General features: G+C 40.8%; 1 protein-coding gene across 1 annotated transcript; it reads right to left on the bottom strand.

Moving 5' to 3' along the window:
- On the bottom strand, nucleotides 1-24,133 carry ME2 (malic enzyme 2, NAD(+)-dependent, mitochondrial). Its single transcript, XM_009883706.1, has 15 exons — nucleotides 24,026-24,133; nucleotides 14,390-14,523; nucleotides 12,848-12,997; nucleotides 10,649-10,724; nucleotides 9,722-9,883; nucleotides 9,090-9,193; nucleotides 8,577-8,686; nucleotides 8,370-8,467; nucleotides 7,213-7,326; nucleotides 7,006-7,120; nucleotides 5,570-5,712; nucleotides 2,046-2,148; nucleotides 1,346-1,416; nucleotides 530-628; nucleotides 1-150 (listed from the first exon to the last, which is right to left on the bottom strand). The coding sequence occupies exons 1-15, from the start codon at nucleotides 24,131-24,133 to the stop codon at nucleotides 1-3; spliced, it is 1,737 nt and encodes a 578-aa protein (XP_009882008.1).
- Between the last annotated feature and the right edge of the window lie 6 nt (nucleotides 24,134-24,139).

The raw sequence follows: 24,139 nt of genomic DNA, 5'->3' as shown, positions 1-24,139 counted from the left end.
TCAGTGAACCTTAGATTCAGGCCAGTCATACACATCTGGCATGAAGGATTCGTATTCGTAGGTCCAAACCTTTGATCGAATGTAACGATTCTTGTCTGCAGGTTCAGGGTAATGGAAAGCCATGTTGTTTGCGTACAAAAATTCCATAACCTGAAAAGTTAAATCACCACGCAGTTTGTGCCTTTTACTACATTCACATAACATCCACGCTTCCACTGCAATATGTTTAGGACTCACAAACTGGATGAAGACAAACATCAAAGTCTTTTTACAATTCCCGAATGCCTTACCAGGAATTTGAAAACTTGATTTCAGAAATCAAAGGACCGTAATTTTGGCCCATCATCATTGCCAAACTGAAGCATCCAACAAACCCAAGATTTTTATAAGTCTCCCTTATTAAAGGCACAAAGAACTGGGTATTTTGTGCCCAAGCACCTAGTGTTCAAGGGTCACACTGTGCAATTCAGCAGGTTAATGTACACATAAACTACTCTTAGTACAGTTCACTTTTATGCTTCATACTCACCTTGACAGCAATGTAAATAGAAACTTCCCTGATATTAGATAGTGGAGGATAAAGTCTTCCTTGTGCAAGTTCTTCATCGGTCAACTGTTCTGTCAATGCCTGAGTTAGAGAAACAAACAAGTTCTATTTACTGCATCCCAAATGGGATCAATAACATGCTAAAACACGTAAGAGAAACAAGTTGCAGTGTTCTTACTATCAGAGTGCTCCCAAAGCACTAGAGTAAGGCAGTCAAAATCTCCAGATTCTCAAAAGATCAAGTCTGCAATCTGTGCCCGTATTGGCAAATTCTGCTTGTAAGCGTTTAGCAAAATGAAATCCTACTTTTTTGGAGGCTGAACTACCCATAACCATGGAAGTTATAAGAGCGCAACACACCTGCAGGACTGCCCATGTTTGGCCAGTTGCTTCAGTGGTTACTCTGACGTGGTAGCTGCTCCTGCTCCAGAGTGGAAAGGCAGGAGAGGATGAGAGCCTGGGGGCCATGTGCATCCCCGACCACACCACCAGCTGTGGAACCCAGAGTGGGGCGGGAGGAGGAGGCAAGCCTGCTGCCAGACTTACGAGGCTGGCAAGCAATTTACACATGGACAGATTTCCTATTTGGGTGTTTGGTTTCTGGATGAAAAATTAAATTTGCAGTGGAAGCTGGTGTTTTTCACGATTTTTTTTTGATCAAAATCAATTTTTTTCCATTGGGGAGGGATAAAACCAACAGAAAACAAACAGGAAACCACAGAGTTTCAGCAAGATTTGAGAAACTGCCCATTGTGACATCACGTCAGAAGCCACAGCCTACTCTGCTTCCACACTTACCTTAGCAGCCTCTAGGAAAACCTTATCACTAATATGTCGAACACTGCTGAGGATCACAGCGAGAGCCACGCCTACAATAAAATTATTGCCAATTAGGGCCACATCATTTTAAAATACGCAGCCTGCTGCTGAGAAGCTGCGAGTCAGCTAGGAAGTTATTTTTAAAAATATTCCCATCGCTTTCTACACACGTTCACAAAACTATTAGCATGTGTGCTAGTCATTTACTGTAATAGGTGGCTTTTGACAAGGGGCTGGAGCTTAGGAGCTCAGGGAGGAAAGGGAGAGAAAGGGGAAGGAAGAGAAATATCCCTAGTGCTTTTGTACCCTCACTTGTGCAGACGTAACTTCAAGAGGAAGGTATCGACACTTATTTTCTCCTCCCCCCCAAAAAAAAACAAGCAGAAGAACCCAAAACGCAGCAGCTTTCAAAGCCTTTAATAACACCCTTTTGTTCTCTTAGAAATATCCAGTTGGGTGAGCTCACTGTGTGCATGTCATGTATGTAGCTGCACGTGCCTAACATCCATCCTTAACTGATTCGCTTTCATTCATTCTTCTGATTGAGTTCTCAACTTTAAATGCTGGTAACACCTCTTCATGCTGCTTCGCTAACTGTGCCTCGTGTAGCAAGGGAACCCAAGAAGACATGCTAATAGCCTAGTCTTAAAGATTAAAGGAAGAAAATTTTATTTATTACCTGGAAAAATATAAGCATTGTTTCCTTGGCCTGGTTTGAAGGTTCTTCCATCTTTCAGAGTCACCAGCTCGAAGGGACTGCCACTGGCAAACAAGCAACGGCCCTGTTAAATAGAGGAATAATCAGTCAGGCAGCTGCTAAAGTGCCAACAGCATGGAACATTCCAGTCATTATGAAATACAGGGACACCAGAGCCCTACAGCTCTAGGACTGGGTCAGGAAGGTACTAGAGCACACAGCCAAATGCAAAAAGGCAAACGGCCCCACTGCACGCAACATACTTAGAGCACATAGTTAAATCCCTTGCTGCCTCAATTTCTACAATCCCAGAATGACAAGAACCAAACCCACCCTTCCCGGTAGGGTCTGGAAGAGATAAAAGAATCAGTAAGCATCTGCATGTTTCTGCAGGCGCAGAACATGCAATGTTTCTGCAGCAAACATCTGGAAAGCAGAAGAGGCAAGCATACACATTGCATTGTGCAGCTTTCTAAGGAACGGAAGCAATCTATCTGTTTTATCATTCATTGTTCTTTAAGACAGCAAAGACTTAGAGGAACTACTCGCACACAAAATAAAAGTACTTGTGTGTTAACCATTATTATAACCATAACCATATATCAGGAACCATGGCCAGAAGCCAGGACCCACCACCGCAGGGACTGTACAAAGACAGCTGAATAACGGCCACTTCCAAAAGGAGACTGGAATAGAAGTACAGTAATAAAAGGTCACTTGTTTGCTGATGGGTGTGAGGGTGAAGGGAGGGACTGCTGTATTATAAGTTTATTGCTGAGAGCTCTAAGAGGAGCGAATAATGCAGTTTGCTTATCCTTCCTTTGAAAAGGATTTTAATCCGCACAAAATATTAAAACAAATCCAGAATTTGGAATGTGAAATACACCCTCCAGATAAATGACCCTTTCCTCAAGCAGTAAAACCCCTGTAAGCAAAAAAATCTTGACTTTCCTTTGAGTAACAGCTTTCATAACATTACTGTAAAATATTTAAGGTTCCCTGGGACTACGACATTTGAGAATAAAATTACCAAAGAAGCTAAAGACTCAGGAACTATGAACATTAAGGCATACCCATGACAATAGCCTTTTTGTGTAGGGTGCAAAACATATGGATGCATTTGAGGACAGGACCAAAAGACAATGAGGATTAAAACACAACAAAAGCCCACACAGTGGCAGAGGGCACTAAAACATCCTCAGGCTTTTACAGGTGCCATCTAGTGGAAAAATGAGTAAGGAATAGAAGGTTCGTGATGGTATCTTTTGTTTCCTTACTGACTTCCTAGTTTAGCCTAAGATTTCACATCAGCCAGGATTAGGCTATTCCCGAGGCCAGGAGACACCTGGGGCTGACAGCTCTGATCCCTAATTGCCTGACAAAGTTAGTTAAACGACAAAGTAAGTAAAGTCAGGGAGGATTTACTAGGTAATTACTGTATCTTGAAGGGAAAAATATTATATGTTTTGAAGGGCAAACTATGGGTAAACTGAGTACATTTCAGAGAACTAAAGAGCATTATGAAAACAAACATTAAGTATGGAGAAAAGTATAAAGAGCCAGAAACATTACAAAATTTATTAATAACAACTAGAACAAAATTATACCCACTCATTTACCAATCAGTAATATTTAATTGTCAAAATAACCCATGTCTGTAGATAATAACTTATGGAAAATCACGAATGAAAGGACATATGGATCCAATACAGGAAACCCCAAAGATTATCTTTCTATTTGGCACAAACATTTTAAATAGCACTATACTCACACAGCTACTTCAGTGAAGACACGTTACCACACCTAATCTAACCAGCACTGTCTTGCTTCTGCATCTGATAGTGACAACTACCCTAAGGTCCAACTCCTTGGGACTCAACACACAGCCATGGGGAACAAGTGAGCCTCTTCCCTTGAAATATCTATTGCTTTGTTGATATTCTATAAAAAGTGCAAGCAAACGTTAGGCTGATTCCTCCTCTAATAGTGCTGCTGGCCTCCTTCAGCCACCAGAGATGTCAGTAGTTTTTAGATTCCTTTATGCCAGGTAAAAGCTTGGCTGTATAACCAACTCGTTTACTTTCTATCCAAGATATTGGAATTTAATTTTATATACTGAATCACTGCCCAACTCACTATTCTGGCTAATACAAGATATCCGAGGGATATTAAACCGTCTTGATTTAAAAGTGTTCTCATTTACTATTAAAAGCTAAGGTCTAGATTTTGTCCAGAGGCTGTTATTCCTGCCTAGGGTTCACTCTGGACCTGACAATCTCTGTAGTAAGAGTTCCCTCTGAGTTGACAGGCCCAGTAACACGGAAGAGAATCTGGGTGCCACCCAGAGACAATGGAGTTCTTAACCCTTCCCTCTGGGAAGCTAACACCGCTGAGGTTGTAAGCTGGAAACTGAGCCACACTAACGGTGGAATGAAAGATTTCATAGTTCTGCATCAAGAAACAAGGAAAGATCTCCATCCACTCATTTTCACATATGACTCATTTGATTTGGGACTGTATTTAAAAAAAAAAAAGGAAAAGAAAAAAATGAAGTCTTTTCAGGAGCCCCACCCCTGAAGTCTGCAGGCAGGCCCTGTGCAGAGGGGAGAGAGAGATCACAGCGAGCTGGAGAGTCTACAATGTAAAGGAAAGGCATTACCAGCCAGTTCAAAGTGTTACAGCTAGCACTCTGTCTGCCTGGTGCTGCTCCCTTGCCCTCTTTCCCCTCAGGCTCTCTTCAAAGATGATTACTTTTATATATAAAGTTGTGCAGAGGGATAAAAGACTTGCTTCATTAGAGGCAAAACCAAGCTCTGGATGTGCGGGTGATAGTGTTATTTAAAAAAAAAAACAAACACCCCAAACCCTCAACCTTCAACCCCCCCCTCCCAGTGTAATGGCTTTGAGGTAAGAGCACAGAATGAGGTGTGTTTATTCTCGGTTCACTCATTTCAACGTTTGGTGGTGCCAGTGTACGAGACAGAGATGTTGCGAGAGGGGAATGCGAGGACAGAGGGCCACCCCGGAACTCCTGCACTGGAAGCACACGTCATTAATGATAGGAGTTCTGACCTGCAAGCACTAGGAAATGAATGAGTGCAAAGCAGAATTCTTGGACTGACGCAAGGACATTACCTGCTTTACATTTTAAAGGTTGCACCTAGTCTCTAGTATGCTGTTAAAATAAGATGTTTCTTTAAAAACCAAAATAATTCAGAAGCATGGTGGGAAACAGCGAATTGATCAAAGCTATGAAGCACTACCTATTCTTTTAAAAAGTAACATGATTTAGGCTATTTTAAGCTTTGCAAGATGTCGTTATTTAAAAATCAAGACTTCTTTTCAAATCACCTCCATTTACTTTTGCCAGAAGACAAGAAAGAACTGTCTTATTATGTCAGTAAGACCAAGTAATAATAAAATAATTTGAGTTCTTGCATTCTCATACTCAGTAAAGAATTCTATCACTAAGTGCCAACAGGTCAACATTTGTAACCATTACAAACCTCTGTTAGCGTATACGCTTCCTCTGCTGTGCATTCAGCTTTCACGGTAGGGTTACTTAGTGCAAATATTATGGGTCGCTCATTGATAGAGGCCATTGCTTTGATCACATCCTGAGAGAAGAGCCGCCCAGCTCCTGCAACTCCTGAAGTAATGGAAACACATAAAAATAGAATCAATATTTGACTGCCTCAGGGCAGATGACAGAGACTGTAGATTAAGTTCATGTCACCCCTTAAAATCTCCTGCTCAGAGCAAAGCATGGCAGGCTTTTCTAGCAGCAGGAGATGGAAAACAGGCGCTGCTCTGTTAGTGGCTGCTTAATATTCTCATTTTCACAGGAACTTCTAATTAATGTGCTCCAAAAGCCTATTTTACATGATATTTTTGGATAGATCTGTGTAAAGAACACTTATCGCTGCCCTGGATAAGAAAGTGGGAACTCCAGGCTCTCCACAGATGATTCATTCTAGCTGGCTGGTAACTGTGCAATGCACATTCCCTTGATATTGGTATTTCTAACCACACCCGAACACATAGGTACAAATACATAAAACGGTATACATTTATACACCGGCTACAAACTTCATGGTAGCTACTCAGCCAAAAACCTTTTATTTTCCAAATAAATCATGTACAAAGGAAATTGCAGATTTGTACCAGGAAATACCTGTAATCTCATCTGACCTCTGCAGACAGCCACAGTTATAAATCAATACCTACATATGCCAGTGACTTAATACGTATTGGTGATCTGCAGTACGAAACAGTTCCTTCAAGCCATGCTGCTGGCAGATTCTGGCCAGAGAAGCTGACTGGGGGAAGGAAGGTCAGGAAAAAAAAATTCTCAAGTTAGAGAACTCCTGTAAAGCAGAAAATGCAGTGTTTGTGACTGTTCTCTCCCTTGCTGCTGGTGTAGGCACTGGGTCTGGGAAAAAAAAATGGGGGAAGGAAGGTCAGGAAAAAAAAAACTCTCAAGTTAGAGAACTCCCGTAAAGCAGAAAATGCAGTGTTTGCGACTGTTCCCTGCTGCTGGTGTAGGCACTGGGGTTGGGAAAAAAAAAAGGGTTATATTTTTGTCTTCCTGACTCTTAGTGCCCTTCATTACAGTTTCAGTTCATTGTGATCATGCAGTCCCTGAGACCACACTCAGAGTTTTCTAAGACAGGTCCAACACCAGCTGGACAAGGGCTAGTGGAAGCAGTTAACAAGGACACAAGACGCAGAAGGCACACCACAGCTACGATGAAGGATGCACTGAGAGCTAACCTGCAGCTCAGTATATTTTCAAGCAGAAAACTGACATCACATTTCCATCTAATTTACACCAGCAGAAATGCAGATCACTGTCCCCAACCTCCTTGGAGCCACGTTAGCAAATTAAATGCAGCAAATAACCAAATGAAGGAAACACAGAAACAAAAATAATGTTACTTACCAATGATAGCTGAAGGCTGAAGTACATTCACTGCCTCTACAAACGTCTTTGGTATCTGCTCTGGAGCCTGATGCGTAAACGGTTCTTGATTGGAATCCACCTTTTGTTCTCGGCCCTGTAAATAAAAAGTTGATTCTTTTTGTGAGAAGGACACGGAAAGCACTGGCCATCTGTATTGTGGTATTTCAAGACAAGGCTCACCCCTACCTGAACCAGTAAACCGTATTTGTCAAACATCCATATTCTCCTGTAGGCTTCCTCAGCAGAAACACCGCTTTCCATCATAGCCATAACAATGAGGTTTGCAATTCCCAGAGCAGCCTTGTGGATAAAAGGACTTTGATTTTTAACAAGTCACAAAAGAGGTCTGACATCACAAACACCACTTTGTTCAAGATTCCCACAAAAATAATGTAGTAAAACAGCTCTGAAACACAAGCAAATGTTTGCCTAGATGGGGACAGACTCCTGGGATCAAGTGTCACATCTTCAAGGAAAAGACAGGCAGCTCTTCTGGGTACTGTGCCACCCTGCCTGTACCAGTTCGGCACCCATAACAAAGCAGCCCAACCAGACAATAAGAACAAGTGTGTGCTGCAGCCCTCCTGTCAAGAAACCACGGCCTAGTGTAATGTGCCCAGATGCTTTCCAAACCTCTCTCTGCTCCCGCTGCCCGTGATAAAGGCCTTACAGACAGAGGGCAGAAAGTGGATGCTTGGCAGCACTCCCCTCCACGTCCCTTTCCTTGGCTCGCTGCACATGCTGCTAAGTCTGGCAGGAGAAATGAGGTAGAGAGAGGGAAGCGCTGAGCAGATCTCAGTGCTCGGGCAACAATACACCATCAGCCAATTACTGCAATCTGGACCTTCCCCAGCTGGAGAAATTTCCTGCTAATTAAGTTATTTTGTCAGCACCATAGAAGCAATTTTGCTGATATACCAAGGAGCACGGTACTGCTCCTGACACGGCGGCCCCAGTCACTAACTAGTGTCTGCTGCAAACAGCCACTCGCTAAGAAAACCACTGTGTACTTATCTCCAATGCTATAAAAATTAACAGATGTTCTACCCCCTTTCTTACTAAATCACAACTTTACAGTAAATTCTCCTTCAACTACACACAAGTCCCCGATGCTTTTTTCATGTCCATGTAAGAAAGTGAAAAACTCGAGTCCTTGCAAATGTTAAAAAACTTTCAAATAACCGTCTTTAAGCAGGTAGTCCCTTCTGTTTATGTATTTCAGCTCGCTTTATATAAAAAGTTCTGCAATGGAATTCAGATAATGTGAATCTCCACAAGTCCTAGAGAACCAGAAAATATACAGTTAAACCTCTTGTTGTTCTAGAGCCATTAAGAGAACTCACCTCTCCTGCTCCAAGGAAGAGCACTTTCTGCTCTGCAAGTGGTTTACCAGTGGCTTTCTGTGCTGCCAGCAGTCCTGCCAAGGCCACTGAAGCTGTCCCTGTAAAAGCAGTACAAATCTAAGGACAGCTGAACAGATCTCCATGGCAGATTACAATTTTAGGCAAGGTTTTTGCATATACATTAAGGAACATGAATGAAGGCTATACCTTGAATATCGTCATTGAAGGTACAGTATTTCTCTCTGTATTTTCTTAAAAAGCGAAAAGCATTGTGGTTTCCAAAGTCTTCGAACTGGATAAGTGTGTTCTGGCCATACCTACAGAACATGGCAAATATTCCTATCACTAGACACGTGAAGAAATAAAATAATTTTAAAACAAATCCTGCATATAATCTATTATCTTTGGAAAGATGATGTCCTCAGGCTTTTTACTGCTTAAAACAGTTCCATTTCTGTTCTGGGCATATTTAACAGATACATGCTGATGTAGATATAGATACTGCATTTATATAGCCCCTGTAACTGCCTCCAGTCCATATCTACAAGCAGCATGTTCCAGTCACAAAAAAAGTCACTACAGAGCCAGAAATACAGCCATGTCTCTTGACTTCTAGTCCTATCCTTATTCCTTAAATGACTGTTTCAAGGACAGTGTGTTATGGATTTTTTTTTTTCCAGCAGCTTTGGCCATACTTCCGTGCAGAATATTCAGTCATACCTATCTGTAATGGCTTCCATAAATTCATCAATTAGGTCATCATAGACCTGTGAGCGATCCCTTTTTTGGTACAGGCCCATATAAAATGGATCTTTTAAGAGTGTCTGAAAAAGAATAAATCAAAGACAGCAGCAGGATGAATCACTTCCTCAATATACACTTCCCAGAGTTCACAGTAACACATTTCACACCAAAGATACTGCATTTATATAGCCACTGTAACTGCCTCCAGTCTATATCGATGTTCAGTAATTTCAGCTGGCACTTGAGGTTGGTGATGGCTGCTTTTAGAATGGAACAAATCAATACTGTGAACAATAAACTGCTTTAATAAATCTGATTCACATCTCCAGCTTCTTAAAGTCAGGTCAACCTGACTGTCTATTTTACAGTGTTCCAGCATTCAAATTACTTCCAAATGCACCATTTCACTGACAAATTAACTGGTGTTTTTCAGTCACTGATATGTAACTGCATAGTGAATTCCAAATCATTTACCCTTACATAAAATATTTGGTTTTATCTTAAATAAAAGTGCTCAAATAAAAATCTGCTCTTATAGTACTAAATACTGTTAAATAAATACTTTTCATAAGGATAACTTATGGCAGGCAAAGTTCAGTCATACTCACTGTATTATCAGTTCCAACATCGATACACACAGGCAAGCATTTATCTGGATGTATTCCTGCACAGGCTGTATACAAACACAGTTTTCCCACTGGAATTCCCATCCCATACACACCTAGGTCTCCAAGACCCAATATTCTTTCTCCATCAGTGACAACAACAGCCTGGAAACAAAAGCAGGTGAAATTATATGTTATTACTGAGATTTATGAAGTTTAGCGCAATACCAGTTGTGGTTTTTCCAGGCAAAAATACGGGTATGTTTGTACAGTCAAACAAAGAATAGATTACAAGGATTATTTTACTCAAAGCAATAATGGTTAATGTTAGAAACCGCTATACTTCTTTTTCTTTGCTGAAATCCACTGCTTAAATCCCTGAAAGCTATGTAGGAAGGATCCAAGCCGCGCTGTGGAACTGCAGCTTGTAACTTGGGTTTATCATTTCTTGTAAATCCAGACATCAAAAAGTTCAGGTAAGTATCATTCACCTCATCTCCCCTTGTGGTTCTCAACCCAACTGGGTCATGCAGGTTTTCATGGCAAAATCTGGGCCTCCCAACTACCACTTCTGTGTCCTAACCCGAGGACAAGATTACCTCTCCTACTGCTATGTAACACAATAAGTAAGACCCAGAGGCGCATCCCCCAACACCTCCCCAAAAGGCAGAATAATTAAGTAAACCAAGAAGTTTGGCAAGTCCAGTTCTCATCATCACTGTTTACACAAACTGTACACCTCCTGTTTAGGATAAAACACTGTTCTTCAATATATGTATTATCTTCTTCAGCTGTATTTTGCCATCATTGTCAAAAAACTGCTAAAGATGCATTATTTAGCATTTACATTTCCATCAAATACTAACAAATCTTAAGAAGCTCAACTGAGATTAAATAACAACTAGATAAAAATTTATACAGTGGTAGTACCTTAACGTCATTCTCTGGCCAGTTGTTCACAATTGACCTTATATGGCCTCTATCTGAGATAGAAATAAATAATCCTCTGAAAGAAAAAACAAAGCAAAAATATTTTATAGGTGGCAATTAGAATTTTCACCTCGCTTTGTAAAACTGAACGTCAAACAGTAAAATTTTCTTAAAATTGAAAGCGTTGCAATCACTGGCATAAATCACTCAAAGGACAATCTCTAATACACAAGCCTCTTCGTCTACTTTGACACTCTAAAATGAGAACACAGTGAAAACGCTTTTTGTGATGCTACCTGGATTTTACGCTGCTACAGATATTCACCTTTAATACTCCTCTAGGGCAAAACACCTCTGGTGTTAGCGTCAGACATGACAGGATCTACGCTCCCCTCTAGGACATGAGAAGGGAACACAATCCTAAGCCTGGCTTTACCTTAGTGAATCGCCATTCATGAATTACACGAGGTGAAGGGATGGGAAAGGAAGGAAAGAGAAAGACAGGGACTAAGCATACTGTCTTCTTCAAGACCAGGAGGAGAATAGTGCTTCCCACTGCTGAGTGCTCCTCCATGGGAACGTGGGAGGGGAGGGAAAGGAGCAGAGGTGAAGAGAAGTGTCTGTATTTCTTCTGCTCGAGCAAGCCCTCTGTGCTTAGGAGGAAAGGGGGCACGAAAGGCTCAGCAGAGGTGGTAACAGAGAAGTTACCAACACTTGGGAAGTGCTGGTTCTGGGAAAGAAAGGGGCACAACCTGAGTTCCTGCCCATGCTGCTCTTCCTTGTACAGACAACTTCTAGAAGGGGACAGTTTCCAAACTAGTCTATAATACATACAGAGACGTGGAAAAGGAAAAGAAGTATGTGAGAACTAAAAGTACATCTCTCACATCACCTGTCCCAGATCGGGAGCAAAACCATGAGTTTCTTACTGTCTTTATCACAGCAGCTGCACTGCACATTGGAGTCCTCACGGCAGCGAAGGCTTAGCCCTTCCTCCACACAGCACTACAGCCCTCAAGCGAGAGGCTCTAGAAATAATACTCTTTGAATTGCAGTTGAGAGTATCAGGGAAATGAGCTGAAATGACAGCTAGTCTGAACTGGTTTCCTCAACACAGAGCTAATAACCTGAATGGTCGTTTTGAAGCCACTGCTGACCCCAAACCGGATCCCAGCCAAGCACATTTACTGTGTCAATAACTGAAAGCTGACTCCTGGTAGCACAGCTTTAATACAGGGACTATCTGCACCCAACAGAGTCTGCTGAGCTACTATGAGCCAAGTCTCTCCCCTCCTGCTTTGCCAACATCTCTTCTCACACACTGCTCGCTGGCCTCTGCTCCTGCACCCAAGATGTCATGCTGTAGAATCATAGTATCACAGAAAGGTTCGGGTTTAAAGGGACCTAAAGATCATGCAGCTCCAACCCCCCCCGCCATGGGCAGGGACACCTCCCACCAGCCCAGGTTGCTCCAAGCCCCGTCCAACCTGGCCTTCAACACCTCTAGGGATGGGGCAGCCACAGCTTCTCAGGGCAGCCTGGGCCAGTGTCTCACCACCCTCACTATCAAGAATTTCTTCCCAATATCTCATCTAAATCTCCCCTCTTTCAGTTTAAAACTGTTCCCCTTCGTCCTATGGCTCCCCTCCCGATCAAGAGTCCCTCCCCAGCTCTCCTGGAGCCCCTTTAGGCACTGGAAGGGGCTCTGAGGTCTCCCTGGAGCGTTCTCTTCTCCAGGCTGGACACTCCCAACTCTCTCAGCCTGTCCTTATAGCAGAAGCGCTCCAGCCCTCGCAGCATCTTCATGGCCTCCTCTGGACCCGCTCCAACAGGTCTGTATCCTTCTTACATTGGGGGCATCATGAGAATCTCTCCAGCACCGGGACCTTTTGCCACCAGGAGGAACATGTTGGTCACAGCTTCAATTCTGCCAGCGCTGCAGTTAGACTGAGCCTCCTCCAGCAAATCTGCTGTAGGGATGTGCATGCACTCACAGTCCTGCCTCTCTGCGCACACAGGGGTGCATTTAATGGTGACTTACCCCTCCTGAGCAGAGGGGTAACTTTACAGCCCTGAATTGGCACAACTCTTGTATAGCTGAATCCAAATGAAAATGAAATAAACCGTTTCCAAACCTCAGGCAAGTATACAGAGAAAATGATAATAAAAGTAGCAGCAATATATATCTATTGTTCTTACTTTGGTCTCCTGAAGATGTGTCCATACTGGGTGCAGGCAAGGCCTACAGTTGGTGTGTATACAATTGGCATTAACCGCTCAATATCATCTTGTAGTACCCTATAGAATAATTTTTCATTTCTCTCTTGGATTCCCATTATGTAGATATACCTGAAATCAAGCAAAAGAAAAAAAAAAAGGCTTATTGTTTCACATTTACGCTTATTTAAAACAAAGTGAAAAATGTAAAAGCAAAAAACAAACTTGCTTCATATCACTCCTTAATGAAATTCCTGCTTCCACTGAAGTAGGGCTTTAAGCACTAAACAAAAGTTGGAAGAGAGCAGCAGTACTTAAAAAGCTGAAATAAAAATACTGGATAAGACATACTATGCTTGCTAACAAGTTAACGCACAAACATGCATTGCAATAAACGATAACCCATGGATTTATTACAGGATGCAGCTGAGAGTCTCATTACTGTTTAAAAAAAATAAATTACCAGTGAAAGAATTTTTCATCAAAAAAAGTAAGATCCTGAGAGTAAGGTCTTGTTAATCCTAACATTAACATAGTTGTAAAACAAATTAACTCCTAACAAAACGTTCATTTTGAAGGACTTACCAAGGTGTGCAAATTAAACCAGCATTTTTGCAAATTTATCCACCAATCCACTGTGTATCCATTCATATTCAGCCTTGTTGGCCCCACAATATAAAGACAATGAATTAGATGAATTAACGATTCATCTTAGGCTACAGCAACCAGGCACTTTGCCAATACAGATGACATGACTGTTTCAGATCAGCAAATGACATGATGTGGATCTTTCGGTTTTCACAAGAACAAAAGAGTTTTGATGTGGTCCAGTAAGCCTCAAACCATTCCAATACTCCTCTCGCCTTTAGGAGACTGCGTATTTTTACATGCAGATAGAGGCTTATATGAAAACAGTAACAGGATGCTAAAAACATGCTATTCTAAAAAAAAAATAAAAAATCTAAATCCTGCATGTTTTTTTCACCAAACCAGTAGATTAAACAAAAAAGATCGATATAAAAAATTACCCTTTATGAAACTCAAAATTCTAACCCTGCATTTCCTTTCTAGCAGTAACTACTGTATGTATGATAAACAGTTTTTCATACCTAATTATCAAACCCTCAATTTACCTTCACTCTCATGTATTTTTCTAGCATGCGCTAGCTGCCCCCTTCCCCCACTCCAATAGTTCTGTGCTCTAACAACCTGCCACCCAAATCTCACATATTACAGAAATACACATTACAGCAAGGTTTGCAGCTTTCTTACTAGCTAATTTGTGCACATTCTTTTCTGTGACCTTATGACTATGGAATATAAGAAAAAAGCTCCCCAACATCATTTAGCCGCATGATGAATACATGATTGATGAAAGCTCTTTTCTGTGCAAAAGTGAAAATAGCCTCCAACAACTGAAAAACCCAGAGGAGGCATAGAAACCTTGTTTTGTTATCCCCACGAAATATTTTACAGCAATTTCCATTCACTTGCATGACAAAACAAGGCCAGAGGAGTACTTACTTTTCCAAGGGGTCAGTCATTTTTGCCAAATTCTTATGGAAGCGTAAGGCTTGAATGTCTTGTGTCTCTATTTTAGGAGGTAGAAGTCCTTGCAGCCCAAGCATCTGTCTTTCATGCAATGTAAAGGCCATACCCTGAAAACAAGAGAGGTGAGAAATAATTAGCAGTTCTTCCTCTAGCATTGATATTTATGATGTCTATTTGCCATTTCAGACTATCCACAGCATCCTTTTCTCAAGGCAAGTGCCAGAGCAGGCAGGGTTTGGATATATTTGCCTCTGCTGGGGTTCTCCTCATCCTTTGAGGGTATCCCTTTTTGACCACTGCTTTTTCACAGCTCTCAGTCCTTATACCCTTTGCCAGATTTCATTTTCCTCTGTGAAACTGGAGAACAACTAAGAGATCTCACTGTGGACAGGCTAAGGTTTAAAAGTAAAATAACAGCTGCTTCTCGAATTGTTTCACAGGAGCGTAAGGTTGACCAAGAACACATGGGTCACCCAGTCTGGGTCCCTACAATCACAGACAGTAACATTTAGTCCAAAGAGCTTTCTTTTTTGCTGCTTTTTTTCTACATACTGTAGAAAACTTAACGGTCTGATACCAAAAAGCCTCATTTGTAAGAAATTAAGTTTCAGAGGAGTTAAAGCAGAAAAATATCCCACTATTTCCATTCTTCTCTGTTTCAAGGCGGATGAAGAGTTTAACTTATTTTTATTTAAATACTAATTTGAATTATTTAACAATAACATCCAACAAAACTGGCTTTTCAGAGTACACATAACAGCCTGCTGTGAGCTACCTGCTAGTGAAGACATCTTTACAGGGCAGTTAACTTGAGGCGTAATGTTTCAAAACGTTAACTGACCCGAGTCCGGATTCACAGCCAACCTGGCTCAAAGGGCTGACCCCGTTTCCGACAACTGACCCCACTTCTAAGTTTGCCACTTCCAAAAGAGCAATGATAAACTTTCCTTATTCCAGTTTATCCAACTGGGTCAGTTCAGTGAATGATTAAATCAATATTAGCGAACGCAGGAGCTGAAAAGCCAGGAAAGCCTTTGCTGTGCCAAGGCTGTGCATCAATCTGTGAGCGAAAGCAGAATCTGAAAGGGAAAGGTCTGCTAGTTGCAATGTTTTGAAAGAGATGGAAACAAGAAACATCAGTTCTGCTCACAAACACCACTTCCTTTGTTTACTAAAGCAGCTAGATTAAAAAACAAGAGCACATTTTTCTCAAATTCCCCCATGCTGGAAGCGGATTCTTACTGCCAAATTTAAAAAAAAAATGTTTTAAAAAAGCTTTCTAAGGTTCATTTTATTCCTTGCAATTACACTCCAAATTCCTCCTGCAATCAGAAAAATCACAAGAGAAGAATTAATATTTTCCCACTTTCAAATAAAAGACATGATTCAGATCAGAATATATATATTTTCACCTCTGCTTATGTTTGATGAGACTTTCACAGGTATTTGTAGAAAACATGCCCATTAACCAAAACCCTCTAATTTAGAGTCTATATTTAGTGTAATTCAGCACACTTGAATGGTTTATAACCAATATGACTACTCCTTAGGAAAAAACATAATTAAAGTAATTAATATTTTTACATATCTTCTTCTCTTCACTTATTTAAATCACATTTAATATCAGTTGTTTTGGCTACATGGATTTAAGTAGTCCACCTGCTTTTCTGTACTAATTCTACACTGTTCTAAAGTAAAAAAAAATATTTGAAGAGTTAAAAAGCAAGTTACTCTACTTCAAGAAAAAAAAGAACGAAAAACTTCAGGGTTTGCAAAAAAAAATGTAAGTACTTAACCCTAAAATAGACCGATGTTTTCTGACGACCTTTCATGTCATAGATTTGACATAAAATACTGAACTTAATTTATCCTTTTTCTATTATCTAAGAGTCATTTGCAAACCCTTTTTTTCCTCCAACCATTGTTATTCTCAAGTATTCTTCCAATATTGCCTGTAAATAAATTTTAGATGACGGCTTATTCCTGAACTTTTTACCCTCACTGCTGGTCTTTTGCTGGGTGTAACAGTCACTTTAGCCACGTGGCAATTTTTTTGAAAACTGATTTGAATAATCCAAAACTTCCACTGAGAACACAATCATGTAAGCAGCACCGAATGCCTGATTTATTTTTTTTCTCTATATTGCAAAGAATCTCCTTTAGCTTCACTTCCACATACTTCACAAGAAATACTGAAAGATTCTCTGGGAATGTAAATGCATCTTCCAAAGTTGCATGGAAGTGAACCACGCAAACACACGTCTCGGCTATCTTCCCCTTTTCCTTAATTACCCCCTAAATTTGTTTCCATCAGCAGTTTATGCCTTTTTTAAACAATCCTTTCTCAACACAAACTGTACTTGCAGCACAAGTGATTTAGGATAGGAAGCTGAGTACAGCTGGTAAACATCTGTAGTATTTTGACTGTTACTTTAGGCACTACAAAAACAAAAGTGATGCCAAAAGACTTTAGATATTAAGAAGAAAAACAAAACAAAAACAGCTTAGTCTCATTTCAGAGGATATATAAACACTGGTCAGTAAAGTCACTAATGTCACCAGTTTAAAGCATGTCAAAGGCCAGAATCTCTTCAGGGGTACCATTCTGGCTACATTGACATTTTACTCTAAACTAGCCAAAATATCTCACTAGCAAAACCCACATCCTCCCCATGAGAAACTCGCAAGTCCCTTAAAAATAAAGCCTACCTAATTTCTAATTTTCACTATTAGCATGACACTGGGACATGGCTTTTCCTTAATTTCCTTTTACAGTGAAATCAGTGACCTTAAACTATCTGGGTCCTTAATAACATCAAACGAGCCCTCAGGTTAGTACTAAGCAGAACAGCAACCCATCTTCATTCAGTTTATTCACATTTTTTCCAGTCTATAGGCAACCTGGTTTTTTCAGTATATCTGGAGTTACAATGACATTAAACACAGTGAATTCTTTAAGTGGTACTTAAACAGCTCAGCTGTTTATTTATGTGACAATTAGATCTTACCACGTTACAAGATGCTTTAATTTTTGCCCAGGCCTAACTCGGGAATCTGAATGCCATCAACCTCCATAGAGACATTCAATCCTCATTTCAACTGGAACAGAACAAGTTTAGTCTAGAGCAGCACTATAAAAACCTCAGAGCCCTTCCAACACTTGCTGTGTTCCCATTCATTATCTTTGTCCATGACCATCAGCAGCCTCTTTGTTTTGGATTTGGGATTGCAGCTTGTTCCCAATACAGCACCGCACAGGATGGAGATTTGCCTTAAACTAACGTGCCTTGGAGTTGCAGTATTACAGATTTCCTACCCTTTTCCCTCATTTTGTAAGCCCCAGTGTGGTTTGACAGAACCAGCAATCAGTTCCCGGTGAATCAGGAGACGCTCAGCAATTTGCAGCACTGGGACTGATGTTCCCAAAGGCCTTAAGATCCCAGCACCTACTTAAGGGCCAAATTCCCTCCGGTCTCCACTGGGATTAAATGCCTAAATACTGTAATGATTTGGGCTTAAGTCACAGGGATCACTTTTTGGTTTCCTCTGACCCACAGTGCTAGGTGTCCTTTCTCTGAGTGTTATCCACTGACTTTCACTTAGATTAGTTTCCTTAATCCTCTTTACAGCTCAGAAAAAACAGGTGCCCTTTCTAAGATAGTACAAGCAAAGCGGGGAACGCATCCAGGAGAAAACCCAGCGCACTTCAAAGACCACAAATGAATTAATTAATACACATGGACAAATTTATTGCAACAAAACCAACATACTGCTGGGGCGGGGCGGGGGGGGAACAAGTAAAATGAAGTGTTGACAATTTTTTTAGTTAAGACAAGCTCACATGGAATCACTACATACTGTGCCTTTAATTCACAAACTAGCTGGGACTGGGTCCTCACTTTAGCCCTAACAACTGGGTTCTACTACACAAAGCGAGCGGTGCTATAAATACCAGCATATAAAAATTCTAGTTGCCTACAAAGGGGAACAGGAGACTTGAATCCTGCAAGCCTGATTTTTATAGCACCACTGAGTAAGTAATACTGAGGTTTCTAAGCAGAGAAATACTAGTGATGATAATTTTTTCACCACCTGCAAAATCTTGCAGGCATATATATCGGAGGGGATACTTTTACCTGATGCCATAAACACCCTCAAGCATTCTGAAAACCTGTACAGTTTATAACAAATAACCCATTCAAAGCCCCTCATAAAGATGTAAATGCAGAATATATCCAAACATGCCACTCTTTGGAAAATGAGAGTTAGTCTACTTCACAGGGAAGATGTAATCAAGTGGTTTTCATGTAACTTCTAATCATTATTATAGCATATTCAGCTGTATATCGTAGGCTTTGAAGTAGCATCATAAACGTTTTTAAAATAAAGTAATTTTACACTGGATTGTGAGCTGCTTCTCTTAACTCTGCTTCCTTTTGCTAAATCACAAAGTTCAGTGTTGCACAATGCGTCTCCACTGCAAATTAATAAAGTTCACTATTAAGTTTGATTCATATGAATCAAAGGTGTAGTTGCTATCTCAACCATAGATTCAAAGTTTCTCTGTGTTTACAAGAATAGTGTAGAACATGGAAATCTCCTTTGATTTCTTTCCTCCTTCATTTTTTAAACTCAATTTCCTATCTTTATTCTTCTAGAAACAGCATAGTATATATACTGGAGGGTACGGCTGACACAGCACAGAGATCTACTCCCTGCTGAAATGTGAAATGACCCAGACCTTTCCCAGGTTATTAAGCCTTTAAAGACCTTAGTCTCTCTGCAGGCAAAGATGCCACCAGTTCTTGTACCCCCTCTGTAAGTGTGGAACCAGATGTAAATCATGTTGGCTGCCGAACCAGACTTAGCTAACCTGCAGTAGCTCTCCTTTACCAATGATGTAGCTTCGACTAAAAGCATTCCCCTGCAGAAAAAGGGAAAAAGTCAAAACCAGAAAGCCTTTACACACCAGCAAGAAAGTCATCCAGCCTCTCTAGGGTTTCTTTCCAAGCACCAATGGTTATGGTAAAGCTGTACATTGCAAATCGTGGCCATGATGACTGAAACGATTCATCTACACCATATAGCATCCCTGAACACCTCAGAGAAATTTCATTAAACTGCTATTTTTCTAACTGAGCAGATGTCATTGCTTTTGTTCTCCTTCAATTGCATTAATGCTACAATAAAAAAATATGAAAAAAAATCAAAAAACAAGACAGCTTGCTTCCTTCCTCCACCCACTATCCCAGCAGCTCACGAGTCCCGAGCAGAATAGCTGAACTAAGTTAAATGAGGTGCAATACTACCTACCACCTTTGGCACTTACAGCACCTTTACAGACAGATGATAAAAGCTGGTTACAGATTAAATAGTTCCATCTTTCCACATTTAATTCCTTTTAAAACCATGTGGATCTCAAAGACGCTGATGAAAGTTGCAGAAGCACGGCCATGCAACCTCCTTCCAACAATCCCTCCATCTCCAAACCAGCTGGGCCGCACACAAAATTCGTGGTGGGACTTATGGGCTGGGGGGGGGGCAGTGTGTGAGCAAGGAAACTACCAGTTTCTATCTTCTAGGATCTTTCTTCCTGACTGATCAGAAACCGCTGGTGGTATTTCAAGCACTGTTAGCACTGTCTTTCTTAGCGACATGACAATTACCATTTGCAGTACATCTCCACATCCTGTTTATCCCGGTTTCCCCAGGAAGGCAGACGGGCATTGAGTATTCCACACCCTGCGCTGCTCAATTCAACTGACACAGTTGCAAAAGTATTAAAATAAAAGAAATCAGATGTCTCAGCACGGTGAGAAAGGGCAGTGGAAGCGGAAGGGAGCATCTGCTTTTAGATCTTCAAGTTCATACTGTCTTTCTTCACATTCTCTTGTCCTATCCTATTTATTTTGTCCAAATAGCTTTAACTTTGAGTTGGGTTTTTTTTGTTTGTTTTTTATTCTGAATTGGAAACACACAGTTGGGATATTTGCCAGAAGTCAGTGAGCTTGGGTACATCTTTGTTAAGAGAACTGATTCTTTAAACAAAGGTAATCTATCAGAGTTTCTGGAAGAATTCACTAAGGCACAGATGCAAATAAATTGGGTTGAAAAAGCTGGGAATGAATACAGATGAAACTGCGATTAATGGTGTAGCTAAATACAATATATGAGAAGACGACCACCCATATGGAACATAAGACACTCAGGCAGTTCTTCAGGAATCGGTCTGGGATTAAACTGCCACTTGTGACACTGCCAGTGAACTCTTTTTTAAAATTCATGATGTATTCCCATGCAGATGTGCCCAGGCGTATACATACATACAAATACATGTGCATGCATGTGTGTGTTTAATGCAATATCCCAAAGATATTTGCTGAAGCTAAAAATTTGGGAGGCATTGTCAGTACAGAACAACATTCAAGAATGAAATAACCAAACAATATTGAGGAACAGAGTAAGAAAAAGGGGTAATGGAACCAACTGTACAACACACAGTCGCGCACTTAGAGAGTAACAAGAAGAACTGATGCCACAAGGTAGAAAAATCACCAACTAAAATACAGAAAGTGTCACAAATTATTCAGAGTCACAAATTTGCTGCAAGCACACAGAAAGCAAACATACAAATAACGTTACAGGTCACATATTTCCAGTGAAGATAAAGGCACACTAATGCCACTCTACATGGCAGAATGGACATCGCCAAGGTCAGGGATCATCTACTCATGCATCATCTATTCTGTGCTGGAAGAAGAAATACTGGCCCTTGAGTGAGAAGCCAAAGCATTACCACAATATGAATAACAGTTTAATTGCCAGTACTAAACAAATGAGATTGTCCTAACAGCGGTCTAAGCGCCCAACAAGCTTAAAACGCTGTTTTGGCACAGCAGGGATCTCCAGCAGAATAAAAGGTCCTGAAGACAATTAACTGTAATTTGAACCCCTGACACAGAGCAGAAATCAAACATCATGGAAGATCGTAAATAGACATGGATGCCAGCAATGCAGTTACAATATGTTCTGCAGTTGTTTGGCAGCAACAGCAAGGGCATTACTGATATTGCACACGACCTTTTTGTGACAATACACACTTGAAAGCTGGCCTTCAAATATAAAAACCCAAACCAGTTGATGTAGGTGTAGTACATACCCATAGGGGACAGGTAAGGATGGGAAAGAAAAGGAAAAAAAAAAACCCCAAATGGTAAGAGAAAAAAAATGCTGCAATGGCACAGAACAGGAGCAGAGTAATTTGCACAAGGGGAAGGGGTGGTTTTCTGTTTGTGATGCTGCCACCTTGCAGTTCTTATTTTAGGTCCCACGTGTATTAGAGGAAACCAAATATTCTGTAGAGTTAATAGGGACCGTAAAAACTAAACATCAGTAACTAAAACACAAGTCATAAAATGCTGATCTCAACAAGCTGCCAGCAAGAGATAAAGCCCTTTATCTGTGCCTGTATATGGTATGTATACACAGATGAGACACTGGGGGCAAAAAAAGCACAAAGGGTAAAGTACCTTGCATATTTAGTGAACCGTTTCTTTCTCTGCTGAATTTCCAAAATACATTTCCATACAGATACTGCATCCAATATCAAGCAGTATTACCTAACTTGTTTACAGATCCATTCAAACAGGTGTCAGCCTTAACAACAGACTGATACAACAGAGCCGAAAAAACGTGGAAAGTTTCTCTCAAGTATCATTTCTTGGACACATTAAAAAATTAAAAAAAACATATTGCTATTAATAAGCAGCTCTCTCCACTTTCCTCCTCCTCAAAAAAAAAAACAACCCATAAAAAATACTGCATTGTGCTCAGCCCACCAGAGAATTCCAGGCCTAAAAAAAAAAAATTAGAAAGATATTACCACTAGAAAAACAATAAGAAATGACCTATTGTTTTGTTTCTGAACACGGTTGCATAATCAGCACTTGGAAAAGCTTACAGGGCTTGAAATAATTTCCACTGGCATGTCAAAGTGTTTATAGCTCAGAAAAGTCTCGAGATAATCTGATCTTGACTAATCATCCCAATCTATTCTTTTCTCCTTCCCCAACATGGCAATCCCAATTTTATTTTTGCAGTCAGCCTGTCTCTAACTTCTACAGATCTCTCGCTATATACACAACCTGCATTCATGCAGTATCAAGGCATCTCACGCTACACTATACTGTACAAGAAACAGTAAGCAATGTGACTGCAGGTCTGTATTTTGTCTCCTTCCTTTCTTTTCCAGACACTCAGGAGTCACTTTTGCCAAAAGACACACTGGAGCAATTCCCCCTGTAGTTACAGGCAGGACACAAGGAGATGCAGCTTGCAGTTCCTAGCTTGATATCCTCCCCAGATATTTTGAGCCCACTGGTCAACTTCTAATTCTGACAAAAAGAGAGGGACAAAGAAAAGAGAAGAAGAACAGAAAGATTTTGCTGTGCAGAGGAAAGAGCCAGTCTACTCCTTCTGCTAAGAAAAAGGCTCGGGGTTATGTGTCTGGCTTGCCAGCTGCCCAATTTATAACAGCACGTGCTTATTTGCATCTAGGAAGCGGCAGGGCACATGGGAAGGAGCTAAGAATACAGGGGGAGAGAGAGAAGGAGTCAGGGCCACGGGCAGAAAAGGAAGGGAAGGAAATATACAGTGAAAGGGAAATATAAGGCATTACAGGAAAGGAAAAAAAAAAAAATCTATCAGAGAATGGGGAAGAGGAGAAAAGCTAGACATTAAACACATAGGATAAAACTATGGAAGTCCAGCTTCCATAGCTCCATTGCTCAGGAAATACCCTGTCAGAGGCAGCTAGATTTGTCACCTTTCTTGGCCACTTTCGATATCTTGGAACAGCTACCAAAAGCCCTCATCTCATTTCTTACTAGTTTTAGTTTACCCATTAATTGCTTCAATATTCCTGAAGGCTGTTACTACTCTGGGAAAAACAGAGATTTGGATTGGGGTTGTGGAAATAGGAAAATTTTTGTGAAGGAAAAAAACCACCCTACTTTCTTAGGAGAAGTTCCTCTCGATGCATGGAATTAACATAATATCTCTAGCTCCCAGCTAGCTCCATTCAAGGCTTATTTTTAGATGCTCTCTGTCCGTCTCTGCAGAGGGACGTTTCTTACTGATGTGGCTCAGTCCCAATTCACAGTCTTGCAGGAAAAAGCCAGGGCTAGGACAGAGAGGCTAACACCTTCTATCACTAGCAAGACTGAATTCAGAATTAACTTTTGCAAACTACAAAATAAGACGCTTTATCTGCTAAAGCTTTACTTCAATTCAACCAGCCCAAAAACTAAGCCAGCAAACAGCAAGAATCAGCGACTCTTTATTTGGCACAAAGAAGCGGCAGTATTGGCTGTGTAAACCACAGCAAACCAGGGGAAGAGCATGCTGACAGAAGCAGGAGGTGTTATTGGAAGTCCTTGTACTGTAGGTGTCCAGGTAGTAAACTTGAAATGATCACTGACCCCTCCATCTTCTGTGCCCTTTTTTGGCTGTGGCCCAGTACACCTCTTGGAGGTGGTTCAACCCTGGAACAAGGTCCATTGGATGATTACTGGATGAAGATAAGATATTTGATAATCACACACTACCAACCTTGTTTGTTCGTGGGTTTAACATCAGTGGTTTGCCTTTTTCTTTCGTGTGTGCACTGCGACATGCCATCGCACAGGGAGTGGTGGCTACTCGTAGTCGGGAGAACATGGTGGG

This window comes from Charadrius vociferus, unplaced genomic scaffold (genome assembly GCF_000708025.1).
Source record: "Charadrius vociferus isolate BGI_N301 unplaced genomic scaffold, ASM70802v2 scaffold194, whole genome shotgun sequence".
Classification (NCBI taxonomy): domain Eukaryota; kingdom Metazoa; phylum Chordata; class Aves; order Charadriiformes; family Charadriidae; genus Charadrius; species Charadrius vociferus.
Note: the sequence above shows the minus strand (reverse complement) of the source record. Positions and strands in the feature narration are given on the sequence as shown.

Coding starts and splice junctions, on each gene's coding strand:
- ME2 (XM_009883706.1), bottom strand. CDS start 24,133: ATGTTCTCCCGACTACGAGTAGCCACCACTCCCTGTGCGATGGCATGT. Junction 8,468..8,576: donor CTTCAATGACGATATTCAAG/GTATAGCCTTCA, acceptor CTGCTTTTACAG/GGACAGCTTCAGTGGCCTTG. Junction 151..529: donor CTATTTACATTGCTGTCAAG/GTGAGTATGAAG, acceptor TTAACTTTTCAG/GTTATGGAATTTTTGTACGC.